The sequence below is a fragment of the Ascaphus truei genome, chromosome 2 (assembly GCF_040206685.1).
Source record: "Ascaphus truei isolate aAscTru1 chromosome 2, aAscTru1.hap1, whole genome shotgun sequence".
In the NCBI taxonomy this organism is placed as follows: domain Eukaryota; kingdom Metazoa; phylum Chordata; class Amphibia; order Anura; family Ascaphidae; genus Ascaphus; species Ascaphus truei.
The window spans coordinates 124,068,981-124,089,546 of NC_134484.1; the positions used below are offsets into that span (position 1 = coordinate 124,068,981).

The 20,566-nt window shown below is 39.9% G+C and overlaps 1 protein-coding gene across 3 annotated transcripts in view; it reads left to right on the top strand.

Annotated features, from left to right (window-relative positions):
• B4GALT6 (beta-1,4-galactosyltransferase 6) overlaps positions 1 to 20,566 on the top strand; it is a 115,094-nt gene that overhangs the window by 42,869 nt on the left and 51,659 nt on the right. For all 3 annotated transcript variants that reach the window (XM_075584776.1, XM_075584780.1, XM_075584783.1), the window contains exon 2: positions 11,531 to 11,647. In XM_075584776.1, the coding sequence (XP_075440891.1) occupies positions 11,531 to 11,647 (117 nt within the window). The remainder of the gene's footprint in view (positions 1 to 11,530; positions 11,648 to 20,566) is intronic.

The window sequence follows — 20,566 nt, forward strand, 5'->3', positions numbered from 1 at the left end:
CCACCCCCAATAAATCAGGTACTCTGGCTTAACACCTTAATTGCTTTAGCAGCTAGGTAGCTGCTAAGGGAATGAAGCTGCTTTTATTTTATTTTGATAACCCAGTATTGTAGCTGGGGATCTCCAGAACTGAACCGCATGAATTGCTGCATCAGGTGCCCCCTGCTTCCTGAGTTTCAGGCCCCGTTATGGGGTGTCGGTATCTCCCTGCATTGTTTAAATGTCCCAGTCACGTGGGCCATGACACAGGACAATTTATACATAGTGGGTATACTGGCACCCCATAACCGGGCCTGTAACTCCCTGAGGCTGAAATGAATGCAATTCAGCTCTGGAGACCCCCTACTTCATTTACTGTGCTATTAAATAAAAATTGCCTATTAGAGGCGCGCAGGGAGAGTGACTGCAAAAGATGCGCACTAAGAGGAAGACTGAAGCAGACCGGTGCAGCCCGGTAGGATTCACCCAGGGCGAGTCCCATTCAGAGACATGGATCAGCCCTGTGTTAATTCCGTTGGGCCATTACTGCCTGCTATGGATAGTCCTGCGGAGGGTCCACACTTTGTACACTGTGACCTCTCACATGCCCTTTGCAGCTGATGGAAAAGGCTGCATCAGTACCACAAGAAGAATTACTAAAGGGATTTGTTGGGTAACCATGTAGATTTGGGATCCCAGTGGATTGAAGGGGGGGGATACCGGGAAAAAAAGCACTGTCCAAGCATACTCAAACTAAGAACTTTGGTCCCGCTAGGGTTGAGTGACGAAATAGACATTCTATCACTATATTAGCCCTGATTTATCGCTATGGTCCACCTCTTCTCACTATCCGGGTCGGAGATCCCCGCCTGCCATACAAGAAGAATTGAACCATGAAGAACATCTAATCTTTTTGGTTTATTTATCCATTCGTTTCTTCACCACACACACCGTGTATATATTTATTACCCTACGTTCCCCTTTTTTTCTTATCACGTGACGTGAATGTCGGCTTTTTCGCACACGGACAAGAGCCAACACATATTGATCTACGACACTTGTGATCAACCAAGGGAAAGACAAGCAATGACTGAGTTTAGTGCATTCATCTCAGAGCTCTTATACAAAATTGCATACATAGGCTAACATTGGTTGCTAGGCAGATTATGTTTACTCAAACATTCACTGTGCATGAGGTTACTTCCTCTTCTTAAACCTATAGAATTAAAGGTCACTCATAACCAGCCCAAATTAGCTTTCTAACTGCTACAGAGACGGGATACGCTTAACTACATTTTACTTGTCTTTGGGTCAAAAAGGCATGATAGGGATTTTTATCAGCAACTACAGACACAGGATATGCTTAACCAAAATTGTGTGGGTGTTTGGTCAAGACATGATCTGAAAAAATCCCTATCAGCAAAACTTATACTTGCAACATACACATACAGACCTAACATAGAAAAACATTATGGACAAATAAAGACATAATAGAGACACATGAACAAAATGGACACCATCCCCAGAGTCCCCTCCAGTCTATATTTTCACATCTACTGTACCATATACATTAACTAGTCAGGTCTAGCAGTTATTAAGGGACAGATATCCATTGTCGTTCAAATTTAGGAGTGAGACGGTCATACTTGGTCTCAATCTTGGCCTGAATCTATTGGGCAGGAGGGGTGGGGTTAAGTATTAGAGACTGGAAGTTATGAGTGTTTATATACTGAGGGAAAGTTTAAACGTCATTTTGACAGTTTTATGACCGAAAACAATTTCACAGCTGAATTATGACGGGTGGGTTTGTTTTAATGTGGAGATAATACTACATAAGACTTGACCTGGGATTCTGAAAGTCCGATTTAAACTGGTTTGTTTTGGACCAAAAACACAGGATTTCTAATTTCTTCGCCAGTGACAGCTCAGAGAGAATACTGATACATGGTAATGTAATGTATAGGGTTTTGTTTTATAAATCTTATTTTAAGAAACTGTCCTTAATTTACTATGATTGTATATTTTTGTAATCCTATTTCTGTAATCTAAGCATTGTATTAAACGTTTTAAAATAGAGAATATTTACAGTTACGGACACGTTTTGCTAGATTTTTGTGTTAAGTGAATAGTTTTTTTTTTTTTTCTATTATAAACCAGATTTATCAGATTGGCAGATTAATTTTACATCTTTTATTTGCATTTCTTGGGTGGTGGAAGCATATAGATATGATTGCAATTGAGTAAGGGGTTAATATTAACTCATTAAAAGTACCATGCGGGTTGGAAAGGTAAGTTGACAAGGGTAGCCGTGTGTATTAACCCTGGTTGCATATCTGTCACATGTTCGCTTGTGTGATGTTCGTGACATGTTATATGGGGACGAATTTAGGGTAAATATTGTCCATTTGAGGGACCTTTGCGAAGGTGAAAAGTGGGGTGGTTTATTAAAACCTGTCCCATATGCAGGTCACGTGCTCACAGGTGTGCCGTACGTGACAATATCCATCAATCTTCCTACTTTTGAAGTACATAGTCACAGGTTTTTGCAGTGTCTTTTAGCAAAGTTTTGTTATGGTTGGACAAGTTTAAATATGTTTTCCCTTTTGCTTCTGTATAAATAATAAAATTTAAATAAAAATACTAAACCCGATGGCAATAAGGTGGTGCAACTTTTTTTCTTTCAAGAAATTTGCTTACTTTCAGATGTCCAAGTAAATGTGCACAAAACAAACTGGGACAGCTCTGCACATCTCTAGTGTACACATAGAATGCACCTTTACACTAAAAATTACAGAATGAATTGAATACATTTAATTCAAATAAAAATTCACATTTGCCGAATTACAGAATGTGATTGAAAAATGCCATAGGGCCTATTATTATATTAGCTTTGAATTTGTTATTGCCATATCGAACGTTTGGCATGTTCGCGGAGGATTAATAGGAGGATTAATAGTACCTCCAGTTTTATATATGCTACCTCAAAACTAATTGGAGGGGTGCCTGTGCTGAAAAAGGAACATACCTGAGGTACCCTGGGAGAGATTTATCCATATGTTTTTATAGATATTAGCATGAGTTACACTTCCTCAAATATATCCTTAAGACCAATCAGTCTAAAGACCCTTGTGATGAAGGGGGTACAAGTATCAGACATACTCTTAGAACCCACAAACCTGCCATTCAGGGCAGCAGCTCTAACATTGGCTTAAACCATGTGACAATGTACAATTTAGCATTCTGGCTAAGACTGGCAATTGTTTGGTGCTCCTGCTCTGCATCTGTAAAAATGTTGATTGTGTGCTTAACTAAATGGCCTCCTTTCAGTTTAAAATAATCCTAAATCAGCAGCTACAACGTATCCTTATCACTAAAGTAAAATTGTTAAAATAGTTTACAGCTCAAACTGCTTTGAAGATTGGCAACAAATATCCTAGTTGGCAAAATCTGCCTCCCCTTTTCTAAGCCTGTTCTTATTGCTGGCATCTACCGCCCCCCTACAATCCCTGACATATCACCCAGTTTCTTGGCTAAATTTCCTCTCTGAATGAGAAGAGTGAGCTGCTAGTTCTTGGGGATTTCAACTACAATTAGCTCAGCCCTAAAAACAAGAAAATCCACATACAACTCAAGTCACTTAACCTAACGCAACTAATTTCCCAACCCACATGGACAAACTTGAACTCTCACAACTAATTCCTTGCTAGACTGGATTCTCGCCTAGTCCCAGCAGAATCCAATTCTTTGGCATCCTACCTTACATTTTCTGTGATCGTGTACTGTGTACGTAAAATCAAGCCCTACGTTTCTCCTCACTAAAACATGTAGAAACTTTAACACAACAGTTTGTGGCTGATTTTACCAGCTGCCTTTGGTACAAAATCAATTAATCAAATTAATTTCCGACCCCCGATTTCGCACTCTATTTCCAATCCGAGTTCTTAAAACTCTATCCATGCTCCACTATGCAGAATAAGAGTATGGGAGGCCCACCTTCTGTCGGTAACAACCAACCTTGTATCACTCTAGCATCTTAGGGATGTCCGCTCCTCCTCTTAACGTGCACCCCACAACTGGAACAATCTCCCGGAGACTAACAGCCGCCACCAGTCTAAGTTCTTTCAAAACTGTAATTGGACAAATTAACACAATCATAAATAAAATGTTCATTTTTAATACTTTGTCGAGAATCCTTTGCAGGCAATGACTGCTTGAAATCTGGAATGCATGGGCATCACTAAACGCTGGGTTTCCTCCTTTGTGATGCTTTGCCAGGCCTTTACTGCAGCTGTCTTCAGAACTTTTTTTTGCAGCCTAAGGATGCCCTGTTTCGCTTGCATTGAGAGCTCCTTTAACTGCCTGGTGTGGGTTCACAGCAACAGCTTCCAAATGCAAATGCCACACCTGGAATCAACTCTAGACCTTTTACCTGCTTAATTGATGATGAAATAACGAAGGAATAGCCCACACCTGTCCATGAAACAGCTTTTGAGTCAATTGTCCAATTACTTTTGGTCCCTTGAAAAATAGGGGGCCACATATTAAAGAGATGCAATTCCTAAACCCTTTCTCCAATTTGGATGTGAATATCCTCAAATTAAAGCTGACAGACTGCACTTTAAGCCCATATTTATTTAACTGTAGCTTGAATTTATTTTGGTACACAGCTGAAATAACAAAACTTGTCAGTGTCCAATTATTTCCGGACCTAACTGTATATAATGTATTACCCTGTTCACTTAAATACATGGTTATAAATACAGGCATACCCCGCATTAACGTACGCAATGGGACCGGAGCATGTATGTAAAGTGAAAATGTACTTAAAGTGAAGCACTACCTTTTTCCCACTTTTGATGCACGTACTGTACTGCAATTGTCATATATGTGCATAACTGATGTAAATAACGCATTTGTGACAGGCTCTATAGTCTCCCCGCTTGCGCACAGCTTCGGTACAGGTAGGGAGCCGGTATTGCAGTTCAGGACGTGCTGACAGGCGCGTGCACAAGCTGACGTTTGCCTATTGAGCGAAATGTACTTACTCGTGAGTGTACTTAAAGTGAGTGTCCTTAAAGCGGGGTATGCCTGTACATAGTTATTTGTCATCATAACTCTGTGCCCAGGACATACTTAAAAACGAGAGGTAACTCTCCATGTATTACTTCCGGGTAAAACATTTTTATAAATAAACAAAATATCCCAAAAAGGAAAGTGTTGCAAAGATCTTGCACTGCTTCAGAGGTGAGCTAAAACCTACTATAGAAATCGAAGGATGCTTTAAGCTGATTTTAAACTGGCATAAAGGGTTGAATAATAATAAAAAAAACCCATATACTACAGAACTTTATTTAAAAACAAAAACCATAAGATCTTGGATGTTTTGCTGCTTCAAAGGAAGCTAGGAAGAGGCGGCTACAGGTATGAGCAGTTGAGCTCAAAAGTATGCTGTGACAACAGCATTTCCCAGCATCTGGGTTAGTTCAATGCTAGGGCTGCTGTCCTATCACATGCTTTACATAGAAACATGAGTAGTATTGTGTCTTTAAAAGCAGACATTTTCCACTTTCTGATTGAACAAGCAATGTTCCTTGTGCAAAATAATGAGCTCACCTGCGACCTAAGGCTGCATCCAGGCTGAGCGCTTGCTCGCGAGCGATCACAGTAAATTGTTGGGTCCATGCTGCGCGTGAGCGTGCAGAGGCGCGATGCTTTGCGAGACAAATATTTTTGTATTTGTTGCACTTGCCCTGGTCACGTGTGCGGTTCAGCCAGTAAGGGAGAACCACTCGCGTGACTTAACGGGCATCCCCCTACGCACGCAAATAGCTGTCCTGGAATCGTCCAATCGGCATGAGCACCTGAAGTCACGGCGCTCGAGCATCAACAGGCCGCTTCAACCCCCGGATGAGGCCCAAGAGATGTGTGACGCGGAGTTTCCCAGCATCTGGGTGAGTTCAGTGCTAAAGCTGCTGCTCTACAAAAAACAAAAATAGGAGCGCATGAAAATGAAACCAAAGGAAGCCAGAATTAATGCATATATTTTTTATCAAGAAAGATAATTCATCATACAAAAATACACAATTCAACAATAAATAATTAACCTTGTCTCAAATTACACAAATAAATTGCACCAGAGCCCTAGCCACATAGGAATAAGGGATGTAAACACCCAAAAGCACAACCCCTAGTTGTAACAGGGAGGAAGAGGTGCTAAAGCTAGATGTTGGGAAAAAAACAGACCGTAAGCACTAAAATTCTTTCTTGTGCTCCTCGTGGCAGGCTGAGCTCCAACAGCAACACAAACTGACCGTCGTCACGGCCGTGCGTCGCTGCGTAATGATGTCACCAACGCGTTTCGTGTCACGACGTTTCATCAGGGCTTGGCCATAGGCTCTTAGAGAGGCACTAATATACCTCACCTGGTTCCTCTATTAACCAATAAAGAACCTTGTCTTGTTGCAGGCTATCAGCTATTCAATCAACTGCACCCATACTAAATAACATACATGAAAAATAACATTTTACAAAAATGCTAATAATGAATAAGAAAATGCTAATAAATACAACAGTTACAAAAATATAAACAAAACTCAAAATAATGAACTATAATTAATTCAAAATGACACCTATAAAAGAAAAAACGATTTAAAAATGAACCAAAACAATAACTAATGATTAGTCAATTACTACTCATATTACAACTTACTTATAATGAATATAAATGTAAACATAAAGATGTTCAGAGCTATATAACTCTAAGCTCCTCACAGTTACACATTTTGTCCATACCTTAAAAATATAAAATATATTATAGAAGACAAGAGATAAACAACATTATCGCAGCTTGTCCTGGTTAACCTATGAGTGTCAGAGTAAAACCTCGCAGGACCCCCATATAAAGGTACAAATATAAAACCTCGCAGGACCCCCATATAAAGGTACAAATATAAAACCTCTTAACCAAATTTAAAGAAACCATATGGACATTAATCTGCATTCATCACACAATGGGTACTTAAATAATCCTCAAAATTAATAATAAATTATAAATCAATTGCTAATGTGATAAAAGCCATAGTAGGAGATGTTATAAACTATATATGTCTATAAATACATCGCAGCCTACTAGTTCACTAAACGATTCAGAGCTAAGCTCGCAGGACTCAATAACCCACATATCAAAATGTGTTCCACAATGCTGTCAAGTGAATACAATTTCACAAATGACCGTATTGGCTCAAAAAATTAATATAACCACCCTCATTAACCCCTAGAGTAATGATATACGTATAGAACCAGTCCCATATTACCCTATGGGGACTTGATGTTATTTTAGAAAAGGGGCCAATTCTATCTGCTCATTTAACCCACCGGGTGACTTGCTTTCCAGAGTATAGATCCAGAATTGTTCCCTTTGGAGCAGGAAATTTTCCCTGTCACCCCTCCTAGGATCTCTTGGTACTACTTCAATTCCCCTGAAACGTAGGGTATCCACCTCCCCTTTGTGGTGGGTCAAAAAATGTTGAGCAAGATTATGGATAGTTTTACCCTTCTCTAAATTAAGTCGTGCATTTTTGATCCCATTAATATGCTCACCAATACGCACTTTCAGTGGTCTGCTGCTCTGAATGGCAATGTTGTGGGTTCTAATCCTATTGGGTCTGAGACTGGTACCCCCTTCATCACGAGTCTTGAGACTAATTGGTCTTAAGGATGTTTTAGGAAGTGTGACTCATTTTATCTCCAAGGGTAACTGAGGTCTGTTACTTTATCAGCACAGGCAGCTCCCCCTAATTTTATTTGGAGGGAGGTTTGAGAGGACATATACACAACTGGAGATATGAAGTTGGGCCCTCCACCTCCCCTGTCTATTTCAGGCCAGGTCCATAGTACTGCAGGCCGTGCTGTGGCGTCTGCACGGGGCGCGATCACATTGCCTAAAAGCATTGATCGCGCCCATTGACAGCATGGGCGCAAGCAGGAGGGGGCGCGTACAAGCTTCTTAAATAGGCCCTTATATATTTATTAATGTTATCTTCAGAAGCTTTGGTGATTTTTTAAATAAGTTACTTGAACTGCGCTGCAACTAGTATAAATTAGAAACAATCTGTAAACGCAAATCACTAATTTTTATTGACCAATCAACGATGTAAATATTTTTTACATTGAGGCACACAGAATATTTCTGTTTGTTTAAGTACTTAGATTTTTTTTCTTTTCTTTTAGTGTGTGTATTCCTTATTTGTTACCCAAATAAAGGGGTCTCAAAGACTAAATAATTACTTTTGCGGCCTGGTTTTGAAAAGATTAACCGCTACCTTTACCGGTCTTTATTCTAGTACCACATTTTAACAAGCCTTTAAGCAGGTATTTATGGTGTATACAACAAAATGGCTATATCATAGGCAAAAATCGTCAATTCAGATACATTTACAAAATTACATTTTGGAAAATCTAGACGATGAATTTAGTCGTTTACATTTTACTGTGTAAAACTTTGTAACTGCATTTTAATAAAGCAAATGAATTCTAATTAAAGATTGATTTACATATTTAAACCATGTATATTTTAAAAAGAACCCCATTTTGAAAGCTCTGCACACTATACATTCACCTTCAGTATCAAGACTCCTAATGTTGGTCCCACAAAACCTGTCAGTCTACAATAGATTTACATTTAAACCCAATAATTTTGCATTAAGTCGTATTAAATGTGAACTTTCAGAAACAAAAATAATTTCCTGTAAAGATAACGTATCCCTTCTGTATATATTGTTGTGTAATTATTATTTTTTGGGATCACCACATTTTGTATGGTGCCAGCCTGTTAATAGTTTGATTCTGCAATTATAAATTTATTTGAAACCTTATTCCTACTTGTGCATGTGCTCCTATTTTATCTTACCATTATTGGCTGCATTGGCTTTATCTGTTAAATCCGCTGGATTCATTATTGCCCTTTGTACCTAACCTTGCTTCTCTCAGCAGTTCCTGCTCTCCCTTTTCATAATGCCTGCACTTTCCATGTCACATTAGTTCTCCCCAGTGCTGTTGCAATTACAGATCTGTCTTATTTAGTTATACAACATTCTGCAGTGATTGTGGCATTGCACAAATGTGCCATCATTTAGAAAATGCAAACAAACTTAATTCGGTTTTTTTTTGTTGAGGCGGTACGGTGGGATTTAGACCAAGGAGGTGCAATTTATGCTCTGCCAGATGACGTTGGTGTACAAAATGAAGGAAATTGGTCTGGGTGAAAATATTAGCACCTTGATTGAAAACTAGATGCATGCAGCAGAGTTTTGTCATATATTGAACCTTTTCAAATTAAGTTAAAGCTTGAGGACCTCCAGGTTCAGGACTGGGGCCCCTACATTTTAATGTGTATTAATAACCTTAGGGTGTCATAATAAGCAAAGTCTCCATCGTTGCTAATGACACTAAATTATGTAAGGTTGTAAAATTCAGAACCTTGAGGCATCCCTTGAGATTGGCGAACATTGTTTTTCGTCAACGAGCTACATGTACACACAGCAGTTAACAAACTATTTTCTCACAAAATAAATTAAGTACAGATTATAAATGCATTCTTTCTCCCCCACCCCCAGTCCACAGGTTGGAAACAAAAATCTGGGATATTATGTTGATGGAAAAGTTAACGATTGTGCACAGATACCGGCTGGCGTTTCCACAAAATGTGGGAACCATGGGCAGCCTGCATTGACGGGAGATTGAACCCGGGAACAACACCCCAAAAATGGCTATATTGGCTTGACTAAAATTTTGTGGGGATAGAGGTATAACTGGAAGAGTGAAGAAAGTAATCCACATTATCGACACAAACAAACTAATGTATGGTCTGGGTTGATACTGTGTGATGTAAAGAGACCTGTATGTAACTGTTAAAGTCTAACCCCCTCCCACATCCTATCATTAAACATAATGCAGGTTTTTTTTGTTTAATAAATAAGGCAGAAGTCAGTAAAGATCCAATCTAATATCTTGTAAATCCTTAAGGGGAGATTCATGAAGGTCTGTTGCAGGGTAATGCACCCGATCCGGTGTTAACTACCATTGACTTTTATAGCAGTAAACGCCGTATTGGCAACAGACCACAGTGAATCTCCCGCTTAGGTTTAAACCCCTTATGTTCTGTGATTAAAAATACGTTTGAAATCAAAATACATGTTTTACTTCTAACATTGCCATGGCTATGTTTAAAAGGTGGGACTGTACGGTTTCTTTGGCATAGCACTGTTTTGTAAATAAGGGCCTTTCTCATCAGTGGTGAACAGAATTGCTGTTTTATTGGCATAGTTACTGTTGGGGGTTGTGTTCTTAAATGTCAAAATACGAGTAAAGGCTGATACATTATACACAACTGTTTAGATTTTACACAGCATTATGAGGCGCGTGTGGAAGGAGAAGTGAGAAAGATCAGGTCTCATCTTGTGCAATCAACTCTCTTCTCCCAATGATTACTTCTACTTATTACGTGCTCAGCCATGTTTGCATCATTCTGTCTGTTTCATGTTTTTTATAAGATCTCTAAAGCGTTGTGTACATGTTTGGTCCTGTATAAGTAAAACACAAATGTAAAAAATACAAATACAATTGCAATGTTAAGAATACCTTCTACTGCAAAATGCAAGAGAAAATGAATAGCATTCCAGACCATCCTTTATAGCAGTTGTGACTGAAACGGCTTATAGCATAATATTAAAGGCAGGGGTGGACAAAACACGTAGGAAGCAGTGGCTCTGTGTGCATGTTTTGACACATTGAGACAACCCTCCCCTTCTGCACCCCTCGACTGTCAGTGCTCAGAATGGAGAGTGGGGGAGACCAAACACACTCCTTTCGCCGACGACCAAGTGGCTCAGCGCTGACTGACCTGCCAGTTGTCGCTGCTGTGATAGTGTGCCCTATCCTGCTTCGTGGTCGCACTCGCACTCACAAAGCAGGATGGGGTGTGCTGTTGACGGTCTCTGCAGTGTCTGACAGGTCAGTCAGCCCTGCACGGCAACACCGGCACCAGGATGAATTTGAGGTACCTGGGCGACTTTTCTAGCGCTGTTTAAACTGATCTTCTAGGGAAGGAAGATGGTTGAGTGGATTATTGCAATACATACATTTTATAGAACAGATGTGGAATATGTAATCTGTTTCCATTCCAAGATTTTTTTTAATTCTCTGGTCACCCTTGTTAATTGGCTTACACAGAATTTGCCTGCATTCATTTATTTTTTTTATGCAAACAATTGTGTACAATTACAAAATGTTTCTCCTGGAGTTGGAGGATTTCTATGGTAATGACTGTGGTAATTGTTGACCAGAATCCAAATGTTTTGCATCTTTCCATGGAGATGTCTGACGAGCACTACAAGGTTTTTTTTTATTTTAACTTTTTATGAAAATCGGTCATGTTTACTGGACATTAGCAGATCAGAGGATTTGTTTTAAAATAGCTGTTGGCTAAAATGTTATGACATTATTGAAACTGATTCAACTGAACTAATTTTTTTTTCTCTCTGATTTTGTACAGCAAATACCTACCTCTTCATGGTACAAGCTCAGGGCATAATGCTAAGAGACAACGTTAAAACCATCGGACATATGATCAGACATTACACCAATAAAAATACCACTCTTAATGGAACAGGTAACAAACGTTTATTTGTTTTGTTTTTGATCTATCTGGTTGTTATTGAATTGGTTTGTCTTGACGAGCGTGTGTGTGTGTGTGTACACGTACTAATTAGTTGGCTCAAAATATGATTCAAACATGTAAATGTGAGTGCAATGTGCCTAGAATATAATTTGTAATGTAATATATCAGAAATGTGTGGTGCTGGGTGATATCTAACAAATCATGTTAAGAGATCACCAGGTCACAGACTAGTTTGATTGCAACAATCAATGCTGTAAGATAAAAATAAATACATAATCAGGGCTATATATACATCAAGGAATGGGAAAAATAAAAATGTGTATATACTAAAGTACAGTGCTAGAAAAGAGTGAAAAAACAGGCGCTACTTCGTGAATGAAATTAATGTAGAATGTATTAGAAAAGTGGTACAGATAGGATTAATAATCCAACCCCTTGCTCAAACCTCACTGGTGGGACCTGTGTCACGGGTTCCAAGGGTTAAGTATTGCTCAAAACATCCAGGGGGAGCATGTGGGGAGATAAGAGAACAATATATACAATTTAAGTGCAGACGTCAGGTGTTATATGGTTATAAAAGCTATGTCTTGGCTCTTATGGTTGATCTACTCACAGGAGCAAGGTGATATAATGAGCAGTTGGCAAATTGGGTTGCCACCCTTGAAGATATCTGTGGATAGTACCCCCCTAACGATTCTCCGTCAGCAGAGTATATATAGATAGAGAGGGAAAAGACTACATAGTGCGATCAATATGATATTTTATATTTGAAAAACACAATAAAAATGCGCACTTACAATTTGCACAAAAGTTAAAAGCATATATCACAATATGTGAATGGAGGATCTCCCGAAACAGCTATACTAAAGTACAAACATTGTCTATATTGGAGGAAAAAACGTTCCCCCTAAAACGATCGGTCTCAAACAATTGTAGAGGGTGTACTGGACTCCCAGTAGAGCATTAATGGGGATGCAGCTTCTTCGGTTTGGATCAATCTCATCCATGTCGAACTATAAAAGAAACAAAACAAAAGTGCATGCTCCATTGTATAATTCCGTTTAATATCTAGCTAAACACACACAAACAAAATGTAAATATATATCGCCTTATTGGATCTTTTTAGTCTGGTATTTACCAACTGCCGTATTTCAAGAGATGACCGCTGCAGTAGGAAGCAAGTGAAAAAGTTGTTTCTGCTAATTACCTACCATACTACTCGTCAATCTGTGCAAACGGAGACACCTTCCATGGCTGGTGCTTAGGAGACCAGTCAAAAAATGGAAGGTTGAACTGAAAATGTATGAAGAGATGTAGCTGCAGAATTGCTGCTACCACTCATGGTGCTCTCCAAAGACCAAACACACTCCTTGTCATATGCATGAGGTTTACTGGGCACTTGGTCCACTCGTATAGTGTCCCTAGTGGACACTCCCAATGAGTTTTGTTGCCTGCTGTGCTTCCTCAGGGTCCTTGCTTTCTCAATGCAGAGCCCATTTTTATACAAGCATGGTCATGGCAATATATAAAATTATAATTCACAACTTAAAACACCATGCGAACAACTTGTAAACGAGAAGGAATAAGCGTATTGGGACAAGTCGTAGGACTCGGGTGGATGACAATATTAATCAAAAACTCCAACATTTAAAAATACATTTGATATGTATTCATACAGGTATCTAAGTTCTTCTCCTGATGATAACTGAGTAGTTGAATTTAATACATATTTGCACAAATGATGAATTGTAATGATGTGATTTTTTTATTTTATTTTTTATACTATGATCCAATATACCGTATTTTCTCGATTCTACGACGCCATGATTGTAAGATGCACCATTGATTTAATAGAAATTTGCGGGGGGTGTTGTGCCATTAAATTTACAGAAAAAAATGTTTTTACTAGCAGACAATAGCATACATTTATCCATACAATTTACGTATCACTTTCTTCGGTATCACATTCAGAGTTTTTCTGAATCACTTTTGTGGTCGTTTAGGTTAGTATTTTCCCACAAAAGATCATCCCCTGTACGATCAAGTGCATTTGTGATACAGCATTTCTTAAATGAGTGCTTAACTATTGTTTCATTTATTTTCTTCCAAGGAGCTGACACATAAGTTTTGATGCAAATGCCCTCTTAATATTGCCTTAAATGTCTGTCATAGGGCAAAAGCAAGCTCCCGCTCAGCGCTAGGTGTGCATCACCATTTCAGAAATGGTAAAATGTGAAAAAAGTGTGTCTTCGAATCGAGTGAAATACAGCAATAAAACCAAATTGACCATGCAAACAAATATTTTGTAAATGAAAACTAGGTCTATATCAAATGTAGAATAAAAATTGGACTTATATTTGCAGCAGTCTGCACCCATGCTGTTAATTTAACTTTAGTGTGTGTGTGTGTATTTTATGTCTTTATTTATTTATATAGCGCAATTAATGTACATGGCGCTTCACAGTTGTAATACATGTGGTAATCAAATAAATAACAGCATAAAAAGTAACATTAAGGAAGAGGAGTCCCTGCCCCGAGGAGCTTAGTCTAATTGGTAGGTAGGGAGAACGTACAGAGACAGTAGGAGGGAGTTCTGGTAAGTGCGTCTGCAGGGGGCCAAGCTTTATGTATCATGTGTTCAGAATATCCACAGTGCTATTCATATGCTTCTTTAAGCAAGTGTGTCTTAAGGTGGGTCTTAAAGGTGGATAGAGAGGGTGCTAGTCGGTTACTGAGGGGAAGGGCATTCCAGAGGTGTGGGGCAGTCAGTGAAAAGGGTTTAAGGCGGGAGGGGGCTTTAGATATAAAGGGGTAGGAAGAAGACATCCTTGAGAAGAACGCAAGAGTCTGGATGGTGCATAACGAGAAATTAGGGCTGAGATGTAAGGAGGGGCAAAAGAGTGTAAAGCTTTAAAAGTGAGGCGAATAATAGAGTGTGAGATGCGGGATTTGATGATAGGAAGCCAGGAGAGGGATTTCATGAGGGGATATGCGGAGACAGATTTAAAAAAGAGTAGAGTGATTCTGGCAGCAGCGTTTAGGATAGATTGTAGAGGAGACAGGTGAGAGGTAGGAAGGCCGGACAGCTGGAGGTTACAGTAATCAAGACGGGAGAGAATGAGGGCCTGAGTCAGTTTTAGCAGTTGAGCAACAGAGGAAAGGGCGTATCTTTGTTATATTGCGGAGGAAAAAGCGACAGGTTTTAGAAATGTTTTGAATGTGCGGGGCGAATGTGAGAGAGTAGATTGTGACCCCTAGGCAGCGTGCTTGGGCTACTGGGTGAATGATCGTAGTTCCAACAGTAATGTGGAAGGAGGTAGTAGGGCCAGGTTTGGAAGGAAGTATGAGGAGCTCTGTTTTAGCCTTGTTGAGTTTAAGGCGGCGGAGGGCCATCCAGGATGATATAGCAGAGAGACATTCAGAAACTTTGGTTTGTACAGCAGGTGTAAGGTCGGGTGTTGAAAATTTGTGTGTCGTCAGCATAGAGGTGATAATTAAACCCAAAAGATGTTATTAGGTCATCTAGAGAGAGTGTGTACAGAGAAAAGAGAAGAGGTCCCAGGACAGAGCCCTGGGGTACCCCCACAGAGAAATCCAATAGAGGAGGAGGTGTTAGCAGAAGAGACATTGAAAGTACGATGGGAGAGGTAGGATGAGATCCAGGATAGAGCTTTGTTCCGAATACCAAGAGTATGGAGAATATGAAGGAGAAGAGGGTGGTCCACGGTGTCAAATGCTGTTAGAGTAATATGAGCAAAGTGTAATGACCTCTGTCTTTGGCAGCATGGAGGTCGTCAGTTATTTTAGTGAGGGCTGTTTCCGTTAGTGAGCAGTGCGGAAGCCAGATTATAGAGGGTCTAGGAGAGAATAGGTGTTGAGAAAATGGAGCAAGCGAGAGAATACAAGACGTTCAAGGAGTTTAGAGGCAAATACAGGAGGGAGACAGGTTGATAGTTAGAAAGACAGGTAGGGTCAAGCTTGCTGTTTTTGAGTAATGGTAGGACTGTTGCATGTTTGAAGTAGGATGGAAAGGTTCCAGATCAGAGGGAGGAGTTTAAAATGTGTGTGTGCATAGGGATTATAGTAGGAGCAAGAGGTTTTAGGAGATGGGAGGGAATGAGGGCAAGTGGTAGAGGGAGAAGAGGCGATCAACAGCGACACATCCTCTGAGACAGTGGAAAAAGAGTCAAGGAAGGCAGGAGGAGAGTTAGGAAGAGGTGTAGGATGGGAGGAAGAAACAGGGGGGATGTTCTGCCGTATGGATTCCACCTTTTCCTTAAAATAGTCAGCAAAGTCCTGAGCGGAGATGGAGGAAGGAGTGGCAGCTGAGGGTGGTTTGAGTAGAGTATCAAAGACAGAGAACAGTCGGCGTGGGTTAGACTTGTGCATGTTGATTAGTGAAGAAAAGTAGGCATGTTTAGCTTGCGAGAGGGCAGAGTTGAAACAGGATAGCATAAATTTGTAGTGATGGAAGTCTGCGAGAGTGTGAGATTTCCTCCAGAGGCGTTTAGAGGAACGCAGCATGCACGTGTGGGAATTTAGCCAGGGTCTAGTGTTAGAAGGGTGAGGGCGGCAGAGAGAAAGCGGGCATGTAGATAGAGAGGAGGACAAGGCAGAGTTGTAGTTCCTGACCAGGTTGTCAGGGTCTGTAGCAGAGCTGAGAGAGGACAGGGAGGAGTGTAAAGTGGACTCAAAGTCAGGTAAGTGAATAGAGCGCAGGTTTCTGCAGAACCGGGGGGTAGATGGAGGAGGAGAAGCGAGATAGAGAGGATGAGGTGATGGTCAGAGAGAGGAAAAGGGGAAATGGAGAAATCGGAGAGAGAGAAGTTTTTAGTGAAAACCAGGTCTAAGTAGTGGCCATCCTTGTGCGTGCTGGCTGCAGTCCACTGTTGAAGGCCAAAAGAAGAGGTTAGAGAAAGAAAGCGGGAAGCCCAAGGGAGAGAGGGGTCATCAATGTGGCAATTGAAGTCCCCAAGGAGAAGAACAGGGGAGTCTGAGGAAAGAAAGAGAGCCAGGATTCAAAGTGAGAGAGAAAGGCAGAAGGGGGATGAGTAGAGGTAGGTGGGCGATAGATGACTGCCACATGGACAGGGAGAGGAGAGAAGATCTGGACAGGGTGAGCCTCAAAGGAGGGAAAAGCAAGAGATGGAGGAATAGGAAGGGTTCGGTAACGGCAGAGAAAGGAGAGCAGGAGCCCCACGCCTCCACCCCTGCCATCAGGGCGCGCAGTGTGGAAGAAGGAAAGGCCACCATAGGAGAGGGCAGCTTCCAGAGCAGGGTCAGACTGAGTGAGCCAGGTCTCAGTTATAGCAAATAGGAGCAGAGAGTGAGAGAAAAAGTAATGTACAGAGAGGGACTTGTTAGAAAGGGAGCGTGCATTCCAAAGGACACAGGAGAATGGAAGGGTGGCAGGGGATGGGTATGAGGTTGGAGGGGTTGACACCAAAAGGAGCAGAGGTTGCATTTGGAAGGTGAGGACAAGCGCATGTAGGAATAAGGCAGGGACCAGGATTGGGCGAGATATCCCAAGAAGCAAGGAGAAGAAGCATGAATAGAAAGAGAATGTGTGAGGATGATTTGTAGGGATGTGCTTTATTGCTGGAGATATAGCTGTGTGGTGTCAGAAGGTGCAGGTAAGAAAGGAGTTCAACAGTGAACAGAGAAGTGGTGAAGGAAGGAGAGATGGAGATATATGAATAGAGTTAGAGACATAATGAGGCTGGTAAAAAGAAGTGCATAATTTGAGAAGAAGTGAAGTCACAGCAGATATAAATAGTAAAGGCAGCATCACAGCAGTAATGATGGTCTGGTATTGATGATATCCTCCTTTCCAGCGTAGTTCAAATGCAGGAATCAGGGCCAGATGGGGGTGTCCACTTCCTCACTTCTTTTGAACTTCCTTTTAAACTTCAATTGTGCAGTAGTCCTGCCACTTATAATGGGCCACTTGGACATGGGCTGCAGGCAGCATAAGGCTGTTCTATCTGTGTTTATATGGGCCTAAAAGTAGTGTGTGTGTCTGTGTGTGTGTGTTTTCTTGGTATATTAAACAAACTGATTTTACCTGGCATAATAATTTAATTAATTTACAGGAAATATGGATTGTTGTGCAGTCTTCATATTACTTGATAAAAATAGGACAGATATACAGGAAAAATTGGTGTGTATGTAACAGTTGGCACAAACTGATGGGGGATGGCTGCCATTTTAGCCACCCCTCCAAACACTTTGTTGCTTCAAATTCTGCCTCCTAATTGTCTGCGTGTCTGCACAATGCCTAAAAAGGCAGTCGTGGTGAACGGTAAAAAAATTAAATGGTCCGTTAAGTTCACAAACTGGTAAAACGAATACTACCATAACACAAAATGTAAAGAAAATATAATTAAATTCTTACAATGTCTTTATATTTTGTGTTTTGCCGATATATTTGTGTCGTCATGGGGGGAAAACAAAAACACGTAATTTGCAGGAAGCTTAGATTAATGTTATTGAATGTCTGGCAACTTCGGTTTGCATACAATGAAGCAACAATTTTAAATGAACTGTAAAGCTATTGCTATTTTTTTGGCAAGTTCATTAAAAAAAATTCTAGTGGTTTGTAAAACAATATCAGATTGGTGCATCTTTCATGGTGGATCTGAGGAAAGGAGACTTCTATGTATTCAGGGCTTGTTTTATTGGCAAACTCCATGATCAATTTTCTATTAAAAAAGATTAAGCTATTAGCTGCGGTTGTTGGTTGAACATGCCATTGGTCAATACAGCAAGAACAATGGATTGATTGAAGACGTGATCATAGTTAAATGTATGCTGGTCTTTCTCTCATCCGCAAAATTGGATATATTACTCTTTCCATTTCTAAACCATTAATAAGAAATTAGTACTTTGACCTGTGCTCTAAACTCAAGTGGCACTGCATGAATACTATTTACAGTCTAGAGTAATTGCATTTACTGCATTTCCTCCATCTAAATTTCTACATTGCATCTATAAAGTACCCACTGCTCGTGCTGATCGCTACCAATACTTCTGTTGCCTAAAAGGTTTGTGTATTTTATCACTTAACCCCTTCAGTGCCAGAGCTCCACTTACTGTAGTTAAAATATTCAAGTACATTTGTGACGGATTATCTAATTGTTCTGCCATGACGATTACAATTTTAGGGTGATAAGAATGCAGAAGTGTGATACTTTTACATTCTTATCACCCTAAAATTGGCATTTTTTTAAATCCCGGGAGGAGGCTATATTTTATCTTTCGATCCTCAGATTTGGTGGCCTCTATTCTACATCGCTGCAAGACCACAGGTCCTACAAGAGGGGCTTCCAGTTGTAAGAAACAGCTTCAAGAGCCCTTTAGAAATGATTGTTATTTAATGCTTGAGCACGAAAAACTTACCATTCAATAATAGTTTTTCAGAACCCTACCAACATTACCCATTAAAACTGTCAGATATGTAAATATTATTGTAGTTTGCCCCAGAATATTGGTAATGGCTGTACCTCTGCCTAAGGTGGCTCAAAATAACCCATACTGCACTATGTAAAGCCATGAACTGAGCAAAGTACTGTATCTATTTACCCAGAATGAGGCTCTGATATCCTCCTGCTTTATTTATCCAGCAATGATTTTCTCCCAGATTATCAAAACTCACTTTGCTGGTAAGGGATAGGTAGAACAAGTCGCTTATTTACCTGGCTTTGTTAAAGAAGTCTGTACAAGTACCTTATTTATCTGGCTCCGCAGTCTAAATAGCCTACCTTATTAAACAATTTAGAAACACTAGGTGTAACTGAATAAATCCACTTAGATATAAGTGTTGATGAAGAGACAGGGGTACAATATAAAAGATGTATAGCCGGAACCATTACGTGAACCGTAACGTCCTGATGCGTTTTGTCACGTGACTTCTTCAGAGGAAACCCAATCCGCAACAATGCCTCACTGAAATAGCTACTGTTGTTTAGCAACTTGTATACAATTACTGGTTTTACCAGCATTATTTACAACAGAGATTTGATGCACCTGGTGCAATCACTTCAGTGACGTGCTTATTGCTGGTTGGCTACGCTACGTTGATAATAAACATATATGATCATAGTTAAGGATATAAAATGCATGAATATACTTGTAGTAGTAAATAAGGTGAATGTGTGATCCGACCTCAAAATAACTAGTGTGTGTGTGTGTGTGTGTGTGTGTGTGTGTGTGTGTGTGTATTCCAATATACCGCGCGTGTGTGTATATGTATGTAACCACTCAAGGTATAATGACTAAAAATATATATAGAATTAATCATACAGTGATACAATAATGCATTGCACATAACAATAAAACATAATCAAATTAGAGGAATTAAAATACAAAATGGAACAAACCGAAAATTGAAAGATCAAAGTATTAGTGTAAAATAATAATAAAATTACTATTGGTGTAATAAATAATGTTAAAATAAGATTAAATAAATTTAATGCATAAAGCATATATTTTTAATAAGATTGAAACTAAAATAGGGAAAATAACAGAGTGAACATTAACCAGGGATATTAACAGATGTAGGGACCGGAATGGAGGGTACTAGATGAAAAATGATCAGATCTATGGTACAGTATGAATGCATTAGACCAATATGCCTGTATCTATGCATTTGGTTAAACCAAGTGGGGCCAGCGTGCGTGGGTGTAAATCCAGAAGGATTCATGTACGCACAATGCCTTAAATCTATCTCCTCCCATTTTCGTGGCATTGATAGATTCTAGTCCTATAACCTTAAATCCAGATGTATCTTTAGTGTGGACTTGGGCAAAGTGCCTTGGAACACTGTGTGTGTAAGCATTCCCTTAGTTATTGCTCTACAATGTTCTAAAAACCTGACATTGAATGGTCGCTTAATGCGTCCTATATATTGTA